This window comes from Schistocerca cancellata, chromosome 3, assembly GCF_023864275.1.
Source record: "Schistocerca cancellata isolate TAMUIC-IGC-003103 chromosome 3, iqSchCanc2.1, whole genome shotgun sequence".
NCBI lineage: Eukaryota > Metazoa > Arthropoda > Insecta > Orthoptera > Acrididae > Schistocerca > Schistocerca cancellata.
This window is the reverse complement of record NC_064628.1, coordinates 505,114,503-505,134,953: the sequence shown is the minus strand read 5'-3', so window position 1 is coordinate 505,134,953 and position 20,451 is coordinate 505,114,503. Positions and strand designations below refer to the sequence as shown.

The 20,451-nt window shown below is 44.9% G+C and overlaps 1 protein-coding gene across 1 annotated transcript in view; it reads left to right on the top strand.

The window, feature by feature from the left end:
* LOC126176756 (serine/threonine-protein kinase 32A) overlaps window positions 1–20,451 on the top strand; it is a 558,947-nt gene that overhangs the window by 490,080 nt on the left and 48,416 nt on the right. Inside the window, exon 7 of the mRNA XM_049923925.1 lies at window positions 14,178–14,395. Within this exon, the coding sequence (XP_049779882.1) occupies window positions 14,178–14,395 (218 nt within the window). The remainder of the gene's footprint in view (window positions 1–14,177; window positions 14,396–20,451) is intronic.

Here is a 20,451-nt window from a genome sequence, read left to right as displayed (position 1 = left end):
TGTATTTGCTGAATTAAGGGATAAAACTGGGCGAATTACAATTTATATCTTCATAGTGTGAATCGTTTTGCTTCGTTAATTCGATGTATCTATTACGGTTTGCATTGCAGGTGTGCAAACACGATAAATACTCTGAAGCGCATGCATATTCAATTACAGAGATATGTAAACAGATAGGATACGGCACTGCGGTCGGTAACGCCAATACAAGACAACAAGTGTGTCGCACAGTTGCTAGATCGGTTACTGCTGCTACAATGACGGGTTATCAAGATTTAAGTTAGTTTGAAAGTGGTGTTATAGTCAGCGCACGAGCGTTGGGACACAGCATCATCGAGGTAGCGATGAAGTGGGGATTTTCCCGTACGACCATTTCACGAGCGTGTCGTGAGTATCAGGAATCCGGTAAAAACATCAGTTCTGCGACATCGTTGCGGCCGGGAAAAAATTCTGCAAGAACGGGTCGAACGACGACTGAAGAGAATCGTTCAACGTGACAGAAGTGCAAACCTTCGGCAAATTGCGGCAAATTTCAGTGCTGGGCCATCAACAAATATCAGGGTGCGAACCATTCAAGGAAACAGCGTCGATATGGGCTTTCGAAGCCTTGATGACTGCACGACACAAAGCTTAGAGCCTCGCCTGGGCCCGCCAGCACCGACATTGGACTGTTGACGACTTGTCGGACGGGTCTCGTTTCTAATTATATCGAGGGGATGGACGTGTACTGGTATGGAGTCTACCTCATAAATCCATGGACTCTGCATGTCAGCAGGGGACTGTTCAGGCTGGCGGAGGCTCCGTAATGGAGTGGGCGTGTGCAGTTGGAGTGACATGGGGCCCCCGATAGGTGTAGATACGACTCCGACAGGTGACACGTGCGTAAGCATCCTGTCTGATCACCTCCATCTGTTCAGGTCGATCGTGCATTCCGACGGACTTTGGCAATTCCAGCAGGAGAGTGCGACACTCCAAACGTTCAGAAATGCTACAGAGTGCCATACGAACACACTTCTGAGTTTAACCACTTCCGCTGGCCACCAAATTCTTCAGGCAAACTGCCTATTGGCTTCTGTCTCGGGTTCTTCGGCCGACGTTCATCTAATGATTTTTCTGACGTTTCGCCAGCACGAGTGGCTGGCATTGTCAAAGCTTCACCCTCCATTGCCGGTGGTGAACTGGAGGCGAGCTCGCGGCCGCAGGCTAAATGTACTTGGCGCGCCAACGTCCGAGGGCTTCTCCGCGGTCATTTCCGGTGCTTTTCTCCTCTTGCTACCTGCGACGGTCGTTCGCTGCAGTACAGGAAGCCAGGATCCGTTTACCTTAAGGCTTTCCTCTTTCTTGTTGAAACTGTTCGCGTGTTTTTTTAATTTCTACAGCTTCTCTGAACAAGCGCGTGTGATAGTGCTTCTCTACAGACAGAACTTCCGTGTCGGCGAATTTTATTACGTGGTCGGTCTCATTCAGTGCGTGCTCTGCCACGGCCGATTTCTCCACCTGCCCCAACCTGCAATGTCGCTTATGCTCTTTGATCCTGGTGTTAATGGATAGTCCAGTCATTCCGACATAAACTTTTCCGCATGTGCAAGGTATACGGTATATTCCCGACATTGCAAGTGGGTCTCTTTTCTCCTTCGCCGATCTAAGACACTCTTTGATCTTCCTTGTCGGTTTGAAAATCGTCTTTACGCCGTGTTTGCGCAATATACGCCCGATTCTGTCCGTCACTCTGGGAATGTATGGCAGAAAGGCCGTACCCGACATTTCTTTTTCTGGTTCCTTACTTCGCCGAGTGTTTGGCTCTGTTACACTTCTAATGTAATTTGTGGAGTACCCATTAGATCGGCGAAGGAGAAAAGAGACCCACTTGCAATGTCGGGAATATACCGTATACCTTGCACACGCGGAAAAGTTTATGTCGGAATGTCTGGACGATCCATTAATACCAGGATCAAAGAGCATAAGCGACATTGCAGGTTGGGGCAGGTGGAGAAATCGGCCGTGGCAGAGCACGCACTGAATGAGACCGACCACGTAATAAAATTCGCCGACACGGAAGTTCTGTCTGTAGAGAAGCACTATCACACGCGCTTGTTCTGAGAAGCTGTAGAAATCAAAAAACACGCGAACAGTTTCAACAAGAAAGAGGAAAGCCTTAAGGTAAACGGATCCTGGCTTCCCGTACTGCAGCGAACGACCGTCGCAGGTAGCAAGAGGAGAAAAGCACCGGAAATGACCGCGGAGAAGCCCTCGGACGTTGGCGCGCCAGGTACATTTAGCCTGCGGCCGCGAGCTCGCCGCCAGTTCACCACCGGCAATGGAGGGTGAAGCTTTGACAATGCCAGCCACTCGTGCTGGCGAAACGTCAGAAAAATCATTAGATGAACGTCGGCCGAAGAACCCGAGACAGAAGCCAATAGGCAGTTTGTCAACAAGTGGCCACGAAAGCCTTAACAATTTTGTAAATTCTTCAGACATGGATATTATTGAGCATACCTGGGATGCTTTGCAACGTGCTCTTCAGAAGAGATCTCCACACTGTCGTACTCTTACGTTATGAATACCCCTTAAGGATTCGTGGTGTCAATGCCTCCAGCGTTACTTGAGACATTATTCGACTCCATGCCTCATCGTGTTGCTGCACTGTTGCGTGCTCGCGGGGCCCTACTCGATATTAGGCAGGTGTAGCAGCTTCTTTCGCTCTTCAGTATATAAAATACTTCTGAGGGTGCTAGCGGTGGAACTGACGTCATGTACGCTCGTTTGAATCCGGTGTTCCGGTGTTTCCTGGCCCGGCCGCCATTGGTCAGCAGCGCGGCAAAGGGAGCACTCACTCGGCGGCCTACACGCCCACCTCAGCCCGGCCTTAACCGCACACGCAAGTCAAATGACGCTGGCGACCAAGACCCATCAACCACCCTCCTATAAAGTTCGTTGTGTTATAATTAGTGATACTAGCTCGCACTAGGGGTCCTTGCTGACTGCTCTTCTTAGGATATTTTTGAGCATCGTTAAGAACAAAATATTACCAAGTAGAGAAATGGTCATAAACACACTCAAATTACCAGCTAGTCGTAGGAGTTAGTAAATGCAGTGTCAGATGCCGCGACAGAAAATACACATAGGGACAGGAGGATACCAGTAAATGTAATCCGTGCCTTTCAGACATCAGCATAATGTTTTATTGAAGACTTCCCTTGTAATATTCTACGTGAGAAACAAAATAATCGAATCTATTTGAAAAAGACTCCATGTCCCCCAACAAATCAGGTGAAACGCAAAGACCTGAACTGGGAGAAGGTCTGCTGTAATTTTGCAGGCAAAGTTGAAGGTTTCCACACACCGAACAGTAGCTTGCTGGAAAATTATAGGTATGTGGTAATGGCTAAAATTTAAATCAGTGAGTTTACAGTCGGCCGCTTTGACCGAGCGGTTCTAGGCGCTTCAGTCTGGAACCGAGCTGCTGCTACGGTCCCAGGTTCGAATCCTGTCTCGGGCATGGATGTGTGTGATGTCCTTAGGTTAGTTAGGTTTCAATAGTTCTAAGGGACTGATGACCTCATATGTAATAAGTCTAAGGGACTGATGACCTCAGATGTTAAGTCCCATAGTGCTTAGAGCCATTTGAACCATGTTTAGAGTTTAGTCTCAACGAGGGTCAACGAAATAACGAGAAAATAATGCACAGGAACGTCACAGCATTAGCAGCGTCCGAGAGTAGAATACTCGCCTGTTTCGTGCATTATTTTATAAACTAAGTCTTCAACGAGAAAGGTGTGTCTAGAAACGACTTTAAACAATGCATGATGAACGCTAAGCAAGAAATCCTCAACAATAAATGGAAGAGAGAAAAGTTTTAACTAATTATACATGTTTTGTAAAGGCTATATTTAAAGTTATTGTAATAACTATTCCTTATAGCGTCCGATGATATGAAATAGATTAAATTAGGCATTATGAAGTTATGGTAAAGAAGAAACCTTACTATTATTATTATTTATGTTAAGTTTCAATTTAATTAGACCACACTGCACATAAGTAATGTGGAGCCCCACAATAAGATTTTTAACTGTTATGAAAGCTTCAACAAGGAAGTCAATTACCGTATACTGTTTCTAACGCAGCAGCCTAGGGCATCAGTAATGTGGAGCTCCACAGTAAGATCTTTAACTATTATGAAAGCTTTAACAAGGAAATTAACTATTAACAATGGATAAGCTGTGGCGCACTACTGCAAAGTCTAAGGACAAGCAACATAAAAGTAACGTAATATATTGTCAGTGGAAAAGACAAAGTGCTGGAGCATGATGCAAGACGTCTCCCAGCCATAACAGAAAGTTGAACGTCATTAGGCATGGATCAGGGTGACTGCAGAAACAAACATGGCTGGATCCACAACACGAGACAATTGAAGGAACGTGAAAGACTGTGTGTCAGTCAGCGAGTAATTTCGGTGCCCTGTGTTCTTCGTTTGCAACGTCGTCTGCAGACAACACATGGATGACTTCACACGCTGAAGAATCATCGGGAAACTGAAACAAGGGTGTGTGTAACGAGTATTGCCCATGATTTTCGTATTGTACGTAGCACTACTTCACGTGGATGGTAACTTTCTGAAACAAAGGCACTGCTGCCCGAAAGAGAGGAGATGGTCGAGAACGGTCAACTACAGCAGCATTATCATGTGGCGACAAGTGGTACCACATAAAGCACGCTGCCACATTGTCGAGCGTTGTCGTTTTCGTAATCCAGATGTTATGCTACGGAGATGTGTAATGTTGCGTGGGCGTACTGACCTCCAAATCTTTAAACACGATGCACTCACTGGTCGACGTTGTTGTGTCTAGCCACATAATCAGTTGTCAAAATAAAATGTTAATTAGGAAATATTGAATCAATCGCTTAATTATAACGATGTATGTTCTTAATGAGGTCGACAGGAAGTGCAAAATGGCTAAGCAGGAATGGCTAGAGAACAAATGAAAGCATGTAGAGGCGTATATCACTAGGGGTAAGATACATACTGCCTACAGGAAAATTAAAGAGACCTTTGGAGAAAAGAGAACCACTTGTATGAATATCAAGAGCTGAGATGGAAACCCAGTTCTAAGCAAAGAAGGGAAAGCAGAAAGGTGGAAGGAGTATATAGAGGGTCTATACAAGGGCAATGTACTTGAGGACAATATTATGGAAATGGAAGAGGATGTAGATGAAGATTAAATGGGAGATACGATATTGCGTGAAGAGTTTGACAGAGCACTGAAAGACCTGAGTCGAAACAAGGCCCCGGGAGTAGACAACATTCCATTAGAACTACTGACGGCCTTGGGAGAGCCAGTCCTGACAAAACTCTACCATCTCGTAAGCAAGATGTATGAGACAGGCGAAATACCCTCGGACTTCAAGAAGAATATAATAATTCCAATCCCAATGAAAGCAGGTGCTGACAGATGTGAAAATTACCGAACAATAAGTTTAATAAGTCACGGATGCAAAATACTAACGCGAATTCTTTACAGACGAATAGAAAAACTAGTAGAAGCCGACCTCAGGGAAGGTCAGTTTGGATTCCGTGGAAATGTTGGAACACGTGAGGCAATACTGACCCTATTACTTATCTTGGATGATAGATAAAGGAAAGCCAAACCTACATTTATAGCATTTGTAGACTTAGAGAAAGCTTTTGACAATGTTGACTAGAATACTCTGTTTCAAATTCTGAAGGTGGAAGGGGTCAAATACAGGGAGCGAAAGGCAATTTACAATTTACATAGAGAAACCAGATGGCTGTCATAAGAGTTGAGGGGCATAAAAGGGAATCAGTGGTTTGGAAGGTGGTGAAACAGGGTTGTAGCCTACCCCCGATGTTATTCAGTCTATATATTGAGCAAACAGCAAAGGAAACATAAGGAAAATTTGGAGTAGGAATTAAAATCCATGGAGAAGAAATAAAAACTTTGTGGTTTACCGATGACATTGTAATTCTTCCAGAGGCAAAAAAGGACCTGGAAAAGCTGTTGAACGGAATGGGCAGTGTCTTGAAAGGGGAATATAAGATGAACATGAACAAAAGCAAAATGAGGATAGTAGGATGTAGTCGAATTACATCAGATGACGCTGAGGGAATTAGGTTAGGAAATGAGACACTTAAAGTAGTAGATGAGTTTTGCTTTTTGGAGAGCAAAATAACTGAAGATGGTCGAAGTAGAGAGGATATAAAATGTGCACTGGCATTGGCAAGGAAACCGTTTCTGAAGAAGAGAAGTTTGTTAACATAGAGTATAGATTTAAGTATCAGGAAGTCTTTTCTGAAAACAGTTTAGACAAGAAGAGAATAGAAGCTTTCAAAATGTGGTGCTAGAGAAGATTGCTGAAGATTAAATGGGTAGCTCACGTAACTAATGAGGAGGTACTGAACAGAACTGGGGAGAAGAGTAATTTGTGGCACAACTTGACTACAGGAAGGGATCAGTCGGTAGGACATCTTGTGGGGCACGAAGGGATGATTAACTCAGTGTTGGAGGGCAGCATGGAAGGTAAAAACCGTAGGGGGAGACCAGGAGATGAATACACTAAGCAGATTCAGAAGGATGTAGGTTGCATTAGGTACTCAGAGATGCAGAAGCTCGCGCAGGATTGAGTAGCATGGAGAGCTGCATCAAACCAGTCTCTGGACTGGAGACCACAACAACAACATGTTCTTAATCACTAATTCCATGATAATTCACAATATACACAAATGACCTTGTGGATGACATCGGAAGTTCACTGAGGCTTTTTGCAGATGATGCTGTGGTGTATCGAGAGGTTGTAAAAATTGAAAATTGTACTGAAATGCAGGAGGATCTGCAGCGAATAGACGCATGGTGCAGGGAATGGCAATTGAATCTCAATGTAGACAAGTGCAATGTGCTGCGAATACATAGAAAGATAGATCACTTATCATTTAGCTACAAAATAGCAGGTCAGCAACTGGAAGCAGTTAATTCCATAAATTATCTGGGAGTACGCATTAGGAGTGATTTAAAATGGAACGATCATATAAAGTTGATTGTCGGTAAAGCAGATGCCAGACTGAGATTCATTGGAAGAATCCAAAGGAAATGCAATCCGAAGACAAAGGAAGTAGGTTACAATACGCTTGTTCGCCCATTTCTTGAATACTGCTTAGCAGTGTGGGATCCGTACCAAATAGGGTTCATAGAAGAGATAGAGAAGATCCAACGGAGAGCAGCACGCTTCGTTACAGGATCATTTAGTAATTGCGAAAGCGTTACGGAGATGATAGATAAACTCCAGTGGAAGACTCTGCAGGAGAGTAGCTCGGTACGGCTTTTGTTAAAGTTTCGAGAACATACCTTCACCGAAGAGTCAAGCATTATATTGCTCCCTCCTACGTATATCTCGCGAAGAGATCATGAGGATAAAATCAGAGAGATTAGAGCCCACACAAAAGCATACCGCAATCCTTCTTTCCACGAACAGTACGAGACTGGAATAAAAGGGAGAACCGATAGAGGTACTCAAGGTACCCTCCGCCACACACCGTCAGGTGGCTTGCGGAGTATGGATGTAGATGTAGATGTAGATAATAAACTAATATTTAACATAGACATGCGAAATTGTTAACTGAAAAAATTACATACAGTGATATTAATATTCAATTTCTAGAAACCAAAAATTAATTAATTTCCTGTTTGATTGATGTTTCGCAATTTTGTGCTGAATTTTATGTCATTGTGATTACTCGTAATTTCATGCGATTTGTAATTGATAACGTAAAGATGCTATCTTTACTAAGAAAGTATAGTTCATTGTTTGTCAGTTAAAATTTCCATCTAATAATAAATAGAAACTGAAATAGACGTAAACAAAAGTTGTTTCTACCAAGAATCGACCATCGATTTCGCAGTGAACAGATAAACGATATGCACTGAGCTACCAGTTGCTGCCGGCCGGAGTGGCCGTGCGCTTCTAGGCGCTGCAGTCTGGACCGGGGTGACCGCTCCGGTCGCAGGTTCGAATCCTGCCTCGGGCATGGATGTGTGTGATGTCCTTAGGTTACTAAGGTTTAATTATTTCTAAGTTCTAGGCGACTGATGACCTCAGAAGTTAAGTCGCATAGTACTCAGAGCCATTTGAACCATTTGAACCTACCAGTTGCTCCTTAATGGACGGTAAGTGTTTTGAACTTACAACAAAATGTCACCAACTTGACCTCATATTTTAATGAGTAAAAGACATACGCGCAAAATATCAGCCCCCTCAATCGATTCTGCGCCAAAATTTGGGCCATATTTCTGGTAGTACGCAGCTATGACCTTCTGAAATCACAGTGTGCAAACTTTCTCCCTCACCGGTTGTTTGTCATTCGCGCCGTTCCACTGCAGCAACTAATGTCCGAACTCGAACTACCACACAGTGGGGTGCATAAGAGGTTTGTAAAGTACTCTTTTGATAATGGTGGCATCCTTTGTTCACTTTGTCAAAGTGAGCTCCAAACATTTCTATGTTGGAATTCGCAAATGCAATACAAACGAATGAAACGAATCAGTGTGCCAATAAAAATGTAGCGTAGCGCTATTTACTTATTAACATCGGGGATTTGCGCTATTGCCGTTGGATTTTAAAGCTGGCTCTGTGAAAGTGAAGCATATTTGGAGGAGATATTGTATTCTTCAACGTGATTTGCATGGTTAAATAGTAAATCCAAAATTATTAAGTTCTTCCCGTAATAAGTCTTCAGTTGCTTAAGTTTATCCATTCTGATTCTGAGGTTATGTATAGCTGCAAACTGTTAGTGCGAGAATCTATCTGTCGATTGCGCCTGTATCTCACGGTCGAGCAGCGTCGGCGTGGTTAGCTACGGAATTGACATTGTTAATGTAAGGAGTGGCTGGATGCCCTTCCTGCCGCCACCCCGTATCCCCCAGAATGGAATGAGTGTACCCCAGTTGTCTGCATCTAGTGTACGATGGTTCACATGGTTCAAATGGCTCTGAACACAATGGGACTTAACTTCTAAGGTCATCATCCCCCTAGAATTTAGAACTACTTAAACCTAACTAACCTAAGGACATCACACACATCTATGCCCGAGGCAGGATTAGACCCTGCCGTCGTGGCGGTCGCGCGGTTCGAGACAGTAGCACCTAGAACCGCTCGGCCATCCCGGCCGGCCGTGTTAAGATGTCTGCGAGTCGTGTAACTGAGGCGGGACGTGATACCAGCTAGGGGATGAGGAAAACCGCCTAAAAAACACATCCAGGCTGGCCGGCACACCGGGCCGCGTCGTTAAGCCACCGGGAGGATTCGATCCCGGGACGGCGCGCCTAACCGAGTCCAGGAAACAGCGCATTAGCACTCTCGGTTAAACAGGCGGGCCAGAATATTAGTACGAGAATATTGTTAAAATAATGTCGTATGCATATTTGCGTGAGGTTGACGTACAGAACACTATTCATATTGCTTCCCATTTATCGCTTAGGATAACGTCTTCTCGAACAAAATTCTGAGACTTTGGTCAGATGTGTCCATCTGCCTCCCCTTCTTGCCTCATCTTGAACATCACGTGAATTAGACGGCTCTGGTTGTCAGTACTTGGGGTTCGGGCATTAGGCGGTTGCAGTGGGGTGGAACCAAGGACAGGCAACCGATGCGCGTGAATTGTTAAAAGCCGTATTTTCGTATGGTCATAACTACGCATTCTTAGAATTGTGGCACAAATTTTCGCTTGTGATCGAATGCTGGGACCGATATTTTATAAACATACATTTTTTCATTAAAATATGAGGTCAGGTTATTGATATTTCCTGTCCACCTTCTTAGATCAGTGATCAACGCGTCTGAACGCCATGCAGCAAGCCAAGGTTTGATTCCAGACCAGATCGAAGATTTTCTTAGTTCGGGGATATGGTATTGTGTTGTCATCATAATTGACAAGCAAGTCGCCCAATATGGCGTTAACTTAAAAGACTTCCTAGATAGAGACTCCTGTCAATCAATGCCACACAATCACTTCATTTCAATGATGATTCCTAATTAGCATTGGTCAGAATTCTTTTATGAGTGCGTATCGAAAACTACGGCCCCGACTACGATCATTTCGTTTCAGTGATATTTCCTTGTTAGGACCACTCAGAATTCTGCTACGAAAGCGTACTCAGAAGTAATGCCTCCTAACTTCTTCTATGAAAACTCTTAAAGCCTTTTGAATAAAACAAATATTATTAACATTCTACATCTTTAATCTTCTTCTACATACTTACGTCATATCTTAGTCACACTGACGATGAACACATTTCTCCCAAAGTGAGACCGGTTTGATTATAACGTCACTGTAGAATGTCTGACTTTGCTGATGTAACCACAACCTCACCTGTTCTTGAACCGCTTCATCCTGTCAAAATGAAGTTGTCGAAAATGTTTGAGTTTTGGAAACGGATGAAAGTCGATTGGGGCCAACTAGGGACTGTATGGAGGATGGCAGTGGACACAAAGTGTCGCACTTTCGCAGATGTCGTAGGGCTCGCGTGTGGTCTGGAATTGTCGTTCTGAAGGAGAGAGTGCTCCATGAGTGTAATAAAGTCTTCCAATTTGCACGCTGTTTCTCATGTACCGACATACACTCCTGGAAATTGAAATAAGAACACTGTGAATTCATTGTCCCAGGAAGGGGAAACTTTATTGACACATTCCTGGGGTCAGATACATCACATGATCACACTGACAGAACCACAGGCACATAGACACAGGCAACAGAGCATGCACAATGTCGGCACTAGTACAGTGTATATCCACCTTTCGCAGCAATGCAGGCTGCTATTCTCCCATGGAGACGATCGTAGAGATGCTGGATGTAGTCCTGTGGAACGGCTTGCCATGCCATTTCCACCTGGCGCCTCAGTTGGACCAGCGTTCGTGCTGGACGTGCAGACCGCGTGAGACGACGCTTCATCCAGTCCCAAACATGCTCCATGGGGGCAGATCCGGAGATCTTGCTGGCCAGGGTAGTTGACTTACACCTTCTAGAGCACGTTGGGTGGCACGGGATACATGCGGACGTGCATTGTCCTGTTGGAACAGCAAGTTCCCTTGCCGGTCTAGGAATGGTAGAACGATGGGTTCGATGACGGTTTGGATGTACCGTGCACTATTCAGTGTCCCCTCGACGATCACCAGTGGTGTACGGCCAGTGTAGGAGATCGCTCCCCACACCAATATGCCGGGTGTTGGTCCTGTGTGCCTCGGTCGTATGCAGTCCTGATTGTGGCGCTCACCTGCACGGCGCCAAACACGCATACGACCATCATTGGCACCAAGGCAGAAGCGACTCTCATCGCTGAAGACGACACGTCTCCATTCGTCCCTCCATTCACGCCTGTCGCGACACCACTGGAGGCGGGCTGCACGATGTTGGGGCGTGAGCGGAAGATGGCCTAACGGTGTGCGGGACCGTAGCCCAGCTTCATGGAGACGGTTGCGAATGGTCCTCGCCGATACCCCAGGAGCAACAGTGTCCCTAATTTGCTGGGAAGTGGCGTTGCGGTCCCCTACGGCACTGCGTAGCATCCTACGGTCTTGGCGTGCATCCGTGCGTCGCTGCGGTCCGGTCCCAGGTCGACGGGCACGTGCACCTTCCGCCGACCACTGGCGACAACATCGATGTACTGTGGAGACCTCACGCCCCACGTGTTGAGCAATTCGGCGGTACGTCCACCCGGCCTCCCGCATGCCCACTATACGCCCTCGCTCAAAGTCCGTCAACTGCACATACGGTTCACGTCCACGCTGTCGCGGCATGCTACCAGTGTTAAAGACTGCGATGGAGCTCCGTATGCCACGGCAAACTGGCTGACACTGACGGCGGCGGTGCACAAATGCTGCGCAGCAAGCGCCATTCGACGGCCAACACCGCGGTTCCTGGTGTGTCCGCTGTGCCGTGCGTGTGATCATTGCTTGTACAGCCCTCTCGCAGTGTCCGGAGCAAGTATGGTGGGTCTGACACACCGGTGTCAATGTGTTCTTTTTTCCATTTCCAGGAGTGTAGTTATGTTACACAGCGGCTCGTTACACGCAACAATTCGGAATCCTGTGGCGTCAAAGGTCTGCAAAGCTGTAGGCATGAAGGATAAAGACGTAGTATGTTAATAACGTTTGTTTGATTTAAAAAGTTTTAAGATTTCAGCACATCGTTGTACCGTGTGCACTGAGCTACAGATTGCCCCTTAATCAAGTCTAAGTATATTGTACCTACATAGGAACTCTCCAGCGCACCCTCCTCAGATTCAGTCGTAATATGCTCAGTGGATAGCCCTTAAGAAGCTGAACTCAGAGCAAGCACGAAAACACGAAAAAGGTGCACTCAACCGTGAGAAAAGAAACAAAGTAGAAACCGTGAACGGCCCAAGTTCAGCAAGTGCAATATCGAGCGAAGATGAGCAGGTGCGGCGTCGTGGTTAAGTGGACGGGAAAGCGGACGAGCCGTCTACAAAACTCCCTCGTGCCATTTTATTCTTTTACACAACATTAGGAATTGTCCGTCCTGTCATTGAAATTTTTGTTCTCTTTCTGTAGTCTTGGCAGTTTTCATACTACACATTTGTAATAGAGTGTAAGTCATGTGGTCAGAATACGTTACCGTCGCAAGTAAACGTGATGAATAATGAGAGCAGCCGGCCGCTGTGACCGAGCGGTTCTAGGTGCTTCAGTCCGGAATCGCGCTGGTGCTACGGTCGCTGGTTCGGATCCTGCGTCGGTCATGGATGTGAGTGATGTCCTTAGGTTAGTTAGGTTTAAGTAGTTCTAAGTCTAGGGGACTGATGACCTCAGATAATAAATACCATAGTGCTTAGAGCCATTTGAAGCAATAGTGACAGCAGGCGAGATACACCATAGACGGCTCACAGAAATGAAAACAACAAATAAGCGAGTGTGAACTATGGTTCAAAATGGCTCTGAGCACTATGGGTCTTAACATCTATGGTCATCAGTCCCCTAGAACTTAGAACGACTTAAACCTAACTAAACTAAGGACATCACACAACACCCAGTCATCATGAGGCAGAGAAATGTGAACTATGTTACAACAAAGAAATTCAAGGGTCAAAAATTCAATATACAAACGCAACTTCAAGAACATTAGAAACATACGTTTTGGCAGAGCATAGAGAAATTGCGTGACTGTGAAACTGTTGCGTTCATTTGTTTCAGGTTACATAACAAATTGTTATGTTTTCATAATTTCCTTGGGGGTGATCACATTCACATTCATACGGACACCTAAATCGGGCAAGGAGGCATGTCTCACTTAGTTACCAGGCGTACAAATTAGGTGCGTCGGTGAGAGATTCCTATCATATGACACACTTACTGTCACTAACACTGCGTGTGACAGATTAGACGTGTTTTCCGCTGGAGGAGTCGGTTGACTTGTCGCCTTGTCATCAAACGTTTGCGGTTCCCAATCGAAAGCCACTTCCTTTCACTGGAATCGCATTCGGGAGGACGACAGTTCAATCCCGCGGCCGGCCATCCTGATTTAGGTTTTCCGTGATTTCCCTAATTCTCTTCAGGCAAATGCGGGGAAGGTTCCTTGGAAAACGGCACGGTCGATTTCCTTACCCATCATTCCCAAATCCGATGAGGTCGATGACCTCGCAGTTTGGTTTCCATCCCCAAAACAACCAACCAACCACTTCCTTTCGGTTGCTAATAGCGTAGTTGTGCAAAATCAACTCACATTGGCCGCTTCATTACACATCGCTGTTGCAAACGGACGATACACCACGCCACAGATACGAATTCGAACACAGCGAACAACGCGCAAGGGGGGGGGGGGAAGAGGGGGGGAGGCACAAGGGAAGTTTGAACACGGCACGGCTGCTTGGACTTTCAACCCCGTGACCGCTTAACCACGACTCCGTCGTTCTTTTGGCCTGCTCTATATTCTGCTTTGATTTTTTTTAACAATTCAGTACACCTTCTACCTGTTTTCATGCTTGATCTGTATTCAATTTTTGTCGGGCTGTCCACTTGGCGCTCTCCCACTAAATCTGAGCGGGGGTGCAATGGGGGAGTTTCCCTTCTTAGGATAACACAGAATCCGTCCAATGGTAAAAGGTGTATTTGGAGACATTTTGCCACGTTTAAGCTGACGTGTCTCGTCTTACCGGCAGCGCCCGAGATCTTCGAGTGCGCGGCGGACGCGTGCCTGGGCTACGGCCCGCCGGTGGACTGGTGGTCGCTGGGCGTGGTGGCGTTCGAGGCGCTGTGCGGCGCGCGGCCCTTCGACATCCACTCGGGCACCTCCGTGGCCGAGGTGCGCGCGCTGCTGCAGCGCGGCGCCGCACTGCCCGCCGCCTGGTCGCCCAGCACCCGCGAGCTGGTCGCCGCGGTCAGTACCACTACTACTCTATACCTGCCTGTCTGCTTGAACGACAGTGTTACCATTTGCCGTTGCACCACCCTCGACATACATTAAGAAACCCTGATTTCTGTGCAGCTGTACGTAACACAACTGAGTTCTAACTTCTAAGGCCGTGGTTCCCAACCCCGGAGTAATCACCCCATGAGGAGTTAAATGAATTTTCTGAGGGTTGAAAACCAAACAATTCGACTCTGCTTCAGTCACGAAGCTAAATAAATTTCAAAAGTGCATTACTATTAGAAAACCTTTCTAAGACTTTAATATTGATTACATAAGTTATCAATAACTACATTAATCCAGTGAAGGCTACGGGTTCCTCACATAGTCCATCCACTAAACAAAAAGTTGCGCTTTGTCCCGCATGTGCAGCGCGGGGTAGTCGCGCGGTCTAGGGCGCACTGCAACGGTTCGCGCGGCTCCCCCCGTCGAAGGTTCGAGTCCTCCCTCGGGCATAGGTGTGTGTGTTCTCCTTAGCGTAAGTTGGTTTAAGTTAAATTAAGTAGTGCTTAAGTCTAGGGACCGAGGACCCCAGCAATTTGGTCCCATAGTATCTTACCACAAATGTCAGTATTCTGACGATAAAAGTGAGACACATACGTAACAAATGCTAAAATCTAAGGAAAATGTCTTCTGCAATTTGTAGTCATCCAGAAATTGGTTTATTACTCCCTTCGTAACAGATAAATGAATTAACTGACAGCACGACACAACAGTGACTACGTAACACCGTACACAGTATTATTGTTATTATTATTAGAGTGGTTAGACAGAAAACAGTAACAGCTTGAAGTAGTCCAATTTCTGCCAAGGAGTCCAGCAGTCAACTAGTTCACAAACAGTAACCATAGTCCACATATCTGAGCTTGTCTGAGTTTAAATGGGATTGCAGTGTGCAGGTCAAAGACGGGCCGAGAGGTGTAATGCAGGAGAACTATGTTTCGTGACTAGTATCTACCGTCACTATGGACAGTTAGCCTTCTTATCTGAGAAGAAGTGAGAAGTACTTGCGTTGCAGCACGAATTCCTTCACCATTCATTCGAACCCTCCCCCCCCCCCCCCCCACACACACACAGAAACACACAAACTAAATATCATTCATGTGTTTCGAGAAAAGTCTTTCATTCTATAGTTTAGGTAGGTGCTTAAGTTAGTGATAATGTGACTGATTGGGGAGGGGGGGGGGGGGGTGGAATAGCGGAGCGGAGGGGCATGGGGGCGGCAGGGGTACTAGCTAATGTCTGATTGCACTCAGCGGTAATGGTCTATGAAAGGTTGGGAACCACTGTTTTAAGGTATAGTGTACGAAGGAATGTAAGCAGATGACGCTCCAGACACACATTTTCAGGTAACAGCTAGAATAAGTGAGGTGCTCGGATCTGCATAATAGTAAGTCACATTAAGTAAATTTTACAGGAAAGACACATAGAGATTCAAAGAAACTCGTAAATCAAGTGATGGGCATTAGAGTTATGTTTAATCCATCAAAATGTGCTATATACGTTAAGATTTTCTTGGCACTTGAAATGGAACATTTTTAATTACTGTACGTAGAGAGAAACACTACTATGTACAACAAATGCATGTGATTCTGCCGCTTGTCACTGTACATCACTAAAGGCTCAGTGACAACATTTGGTTTTACTGATCACAATTAACTTTGCTCTCAGCATAACCTAAGACACTTCCAACATTTACTTCAGGTTCATCGACCTTTTATGCGGCTTCGTACTGAGTCAGGGGTAAATAAGATCCGTGATGCATCGCTCATGCCTTATTCGCCGGTATCCAGCAGTCATGATCCCCAGCGCAAGAAGCAATACGTAACAGCAGATCCTCCTCCCTCCAACATAGCAAACTATTATAATTAAGTTTCCGCTGCTTCCTCTTCAAAAGACCAGTCATAACAGCGACCTTTTAAAATTGTGACCCACTGTCACGCTCAGTGAGTAGTAATAACAAAATATAAATGACTGCACGCCAAAGTCGCACTAGCAGACATATTCGACGGCTACTGTAGCTGTAGCCTAAACGTTGGTTACTGCAGTACAATTTTTTATGATACCGTACCTTGCATTGTATTGAACTAGGGACCTAGAAACGACGGAGAAGCTTCGTCCCCGCCGTAGCCCTCAGTGGTACACAACCCCACAACAGGCTACAGCAATCCACTCACCCCACCGCCGCCCCACACCGAACCCAGGGTTATTGTGCGGTTCGGCCCCAGTGAACCCCCCCCCCCCCCCACTCCATTGGGGAACGTCTCACACGGGACGAGTGTAGCCCCAAATGTTTGCGTGGTAGAGGAATTACGGAGTACGCTTACGTGGAGATAGTGTTTGCGCAGTAATAGCCGACATAGTGTAACTGAAGCGGAATAAGGGGAACCAGCCCGCATTCGCCGAGGCAGATGGAAAACCGGCTTAAAAACTATCCACAGACTGTCCGGCACACCGGACCTCGATACTAATCCGCCGGGCGAATTCGTGCCGGGGACCGGCACGCCTTCCCGCTCGGAGAGCAGTGCGTTAGACCGCACGGATAACAGGGCGGCTAAACCATACTTTACTTGGAAACCTTTTATGTGAACCAACTAACTCTTGCCGAGGAAGCCTACGCATTTGTATTTAAGAATTTATCCCACCGCTCATATTTCTGTTAAATATTAGTATTGTTTAAGAGTATTTTATGTACTGCACTGTTAGCCGGCCGGAGTGGAGTGGCCGTGCGGTTCTAGGCGCTACAGTCTGGAACCGAGCGACCGCTACGGTCGCAGGTTCGAATCCTGCCTCGGGCATGGATGTGTGTGATGTCCTTAGGTTAGTTAGGTTTAATTAGTTCTAAGTTCTAGGCGACTGATGACCTCCGAAGTTAAGTCGCATAGTGCTCAGAGCCAATTGAACCATTTGAACTGCACTGTTATGATAAAGAACATAGTCATGTTCTTTCTAATGGCATTTGACGTAACTACATTTTTTATGCTTAGGGCAAGGTGGTGCAATTCCGATCATTTCCGACAAATGCTATTGTAGCTCGGAACCTATTGAAGAAAGAAGTAACTTAAATTATGGCACTTATTCCTTGATGTTTAATGAATATGTAACAAAAATATTACACCATTGCAAGTGTTGGTTTGAACACAAGAAAAGGTGGAAGAAAAGAGTAGAGTTATTCGAATATGTATCACATTAGGTACAATTGCGATCACTTCTTGATACAATTCTTATCAGTGACATCTTCCACATCAAAATCACCTTTTCCCTCTGGCACCAATGCAAGCTCCGTGATATCAAACATTACATTTTTAAAGCGTATACAGCCACGCTGCGGAGGTTTTCCAGATTTTCGTCTCAAATGAGTCGAACTGATGTCTGTGTTTTCTTTTTCGGGAAGATTCTTTTTTTCTCTGGAGTTGGCTAGATGTCCATGCTGAGAAATCGTATTTGATGCTGGTGTTACGGTCTTCAGTTACATCTTTTAAAGATATGCGCTCTTCTCCGATAATGCTGGCAGTAGCTTGATTGGTGGGGGTCTAAGGACCACGTGCCTCGAACAACGTTCTCCTCGGGAACAACGTCTTTGAAGAAGGGCATTATTCCTGTGCACTGGAACCCCTTGACTACACACCCAGCAGATGCAGTTTTGCTCCAGGCATTACAGAAAATAGTACACATTCTTTGTTCTCTAATGCTTTCATTGGGGTTTCAATGAATCCACTTAGTTCTATTCCTGTGACATTGAACCCTTAGAGCCTTGAGAAAAGTTCTGTCTAATGGCTGTAGTACATGAGTAATGTGTGGAGACAATCCCAAAAGTTTTATCCCATTTTCCCGAGAGGACTCTACAGCATGTAAGCTGGTATGACTGCCATGGTTGTCAATAATAAAAACTGTAATACCACCCACTGTTTCGTATTTCTCGAAGGGTCCAAGCCACATCATAAACAGTTCTTCATTGATGTAATAAGACTCACTCATCTCCGTAATTGAACTAGGAGGTAAACCGTCTTCAAATTCAGGATGTTTCCTCACCCCTTTGAAAATTACCAGTAGTGGAAAATACGTGCAACATGCATCCCTGCTTGTAGCAATAGTCACATTTTATACTCTTTCCACATTTGTCAATCAAACAATTTCTTGCTTACCCGTACAACTAACTATTTTTGGGGGTCTGTTGTTAAGAGGAAAGTCGGACTCATCCATATTATAAATACACCCTGTTTATCAGACAAAACATTCCTTTTAACATGTCTTCGAAATTCTGGAAATATTTACTTACTTTATTTAAGCCTTCAGTTCTGTCTCGTGAAAGTCCCTCGGGTTTTCGCAGGCTAAGGTTAACGTGCCTCTTAATAAATCCTGTAAACCAATGAGTCATGCAACCTTACATTATAAGTTCCAGATATGTTTCAAATTATTTTTCTCAGCCAACTGAAATGCAGCTGTTCGTAATTGGCGTGGCGACAGACCTAATACTCGCTGTTCTAGAAAATTTTGAAATTTGTAGTAAGGTCTTATGGAACCAAACTGCTGAGGTCATCGGTCCCTAAGCTTACGCACTACTCAATCTAACTTAAACTAACTTACACTAAGGACAACTAAGGAAACACACACACCCATGCCCCAGGGAAGACTCGAACCTCCGATTTTCCTTGGATTTCACACGTCCTGCTCGCCCTCCGTCCCCCTCTCTGCCCCCCCCCCCCTACACAAAAGTGTGAAGCCCATTGGAAAGGCCTCAAGTAACGTAAACAATTCCAGCACCGACTGGAGCTATGGTGAACTCTCACAAACTCAGTCTGCACCCGAAAACAGCCATATGAGTAACTATCCATACACAAGACGACCGAACTCTGCTCTACACAGTTGTTAAAATGCAAGACTGTGCCTAGGAATACAAAACACTCAAGGAAGTGGAGAATGAAACTACAAAAGGCAATGGTAAAACTATTTAAGTATCTTCTATTTAGAAGTTCGTTAATTTACAAATGAGAGCTGTGTTCTCCTGTGGTACTGATGGAACGAAGAGTGGCACCTAACCTTAGATTAAGTACCAGAAGCACGTATTTTCGTACGTTAATTAGGGAGACAAAGAAAAACCGTCGAACTATCCATCACTTGAGAGATTGACCACATTGGTAACAGACTCACAGTCTTCCTCAGTGTAGAAACCATGAGTCACGTTTGTATTAGAGGATATCATGTTCAGCGTTTTTCGATGAACTGTCTCCATATTTTTCTGTTAAATTTTGTGATAAATCTAAACGCAATAAACTTGTGAGAGTTTGCCATAGAATGTACTTGTGTGACCACATTAAATTTGTTTTAATATAAATTCGTTTTGGTATACACTGTGGGATGAAAATGATGCAGATAAGAAAAGAGAACACCGAAAAGTAATAAGAGGTGAACTAACATAAAAATTATAGCCGTCTGTAATTCATTATTCTGTTACTACCATTGTCTTATTGCATACTTCTGATCATTTGTGTAGATTTTAGCACTATCGGTGAAAGACACAGTAGTATGTTCAGTGTCGCAGATATCGCCCTCCCCCCCTTGTATAAAATGGCTTACACTAGTTCTGAAGCCAATATAAGCGCCATCTCTGGGATCTGAAAGTTTTGTAAGCCTATTAATCTTCGTTTTGACTTACATTCCAGCTGGGTACGAACAATTTTATGTGATCAAATCTTCTTTTTGCTTATACCGTAACAAAGCAAGGTGATAGAAAAATCCAGTAGTATAAAATTTTGGAAAAAATACTATTTTCGCAATTGCTTCTCTTGATAGTGTTCCAGTAGGGCTGTGTGCATTCACCAGTAGGTGAGTAGTATCGGCTATGGGTGATATTGGGAACATTCATATTGGATACCATTCACCGACTTACCCTTCTGTTTTCTCTTGTTTTTATTTCTATTTTGTTAATCTAATATACTGTCATTAACGTTTCTGTTTAACTGAAAAAGTTTCGAATATGAAGAAAAGGGAGACGTGGTCCACACGAATTCTTCAAGCTGGTTGTT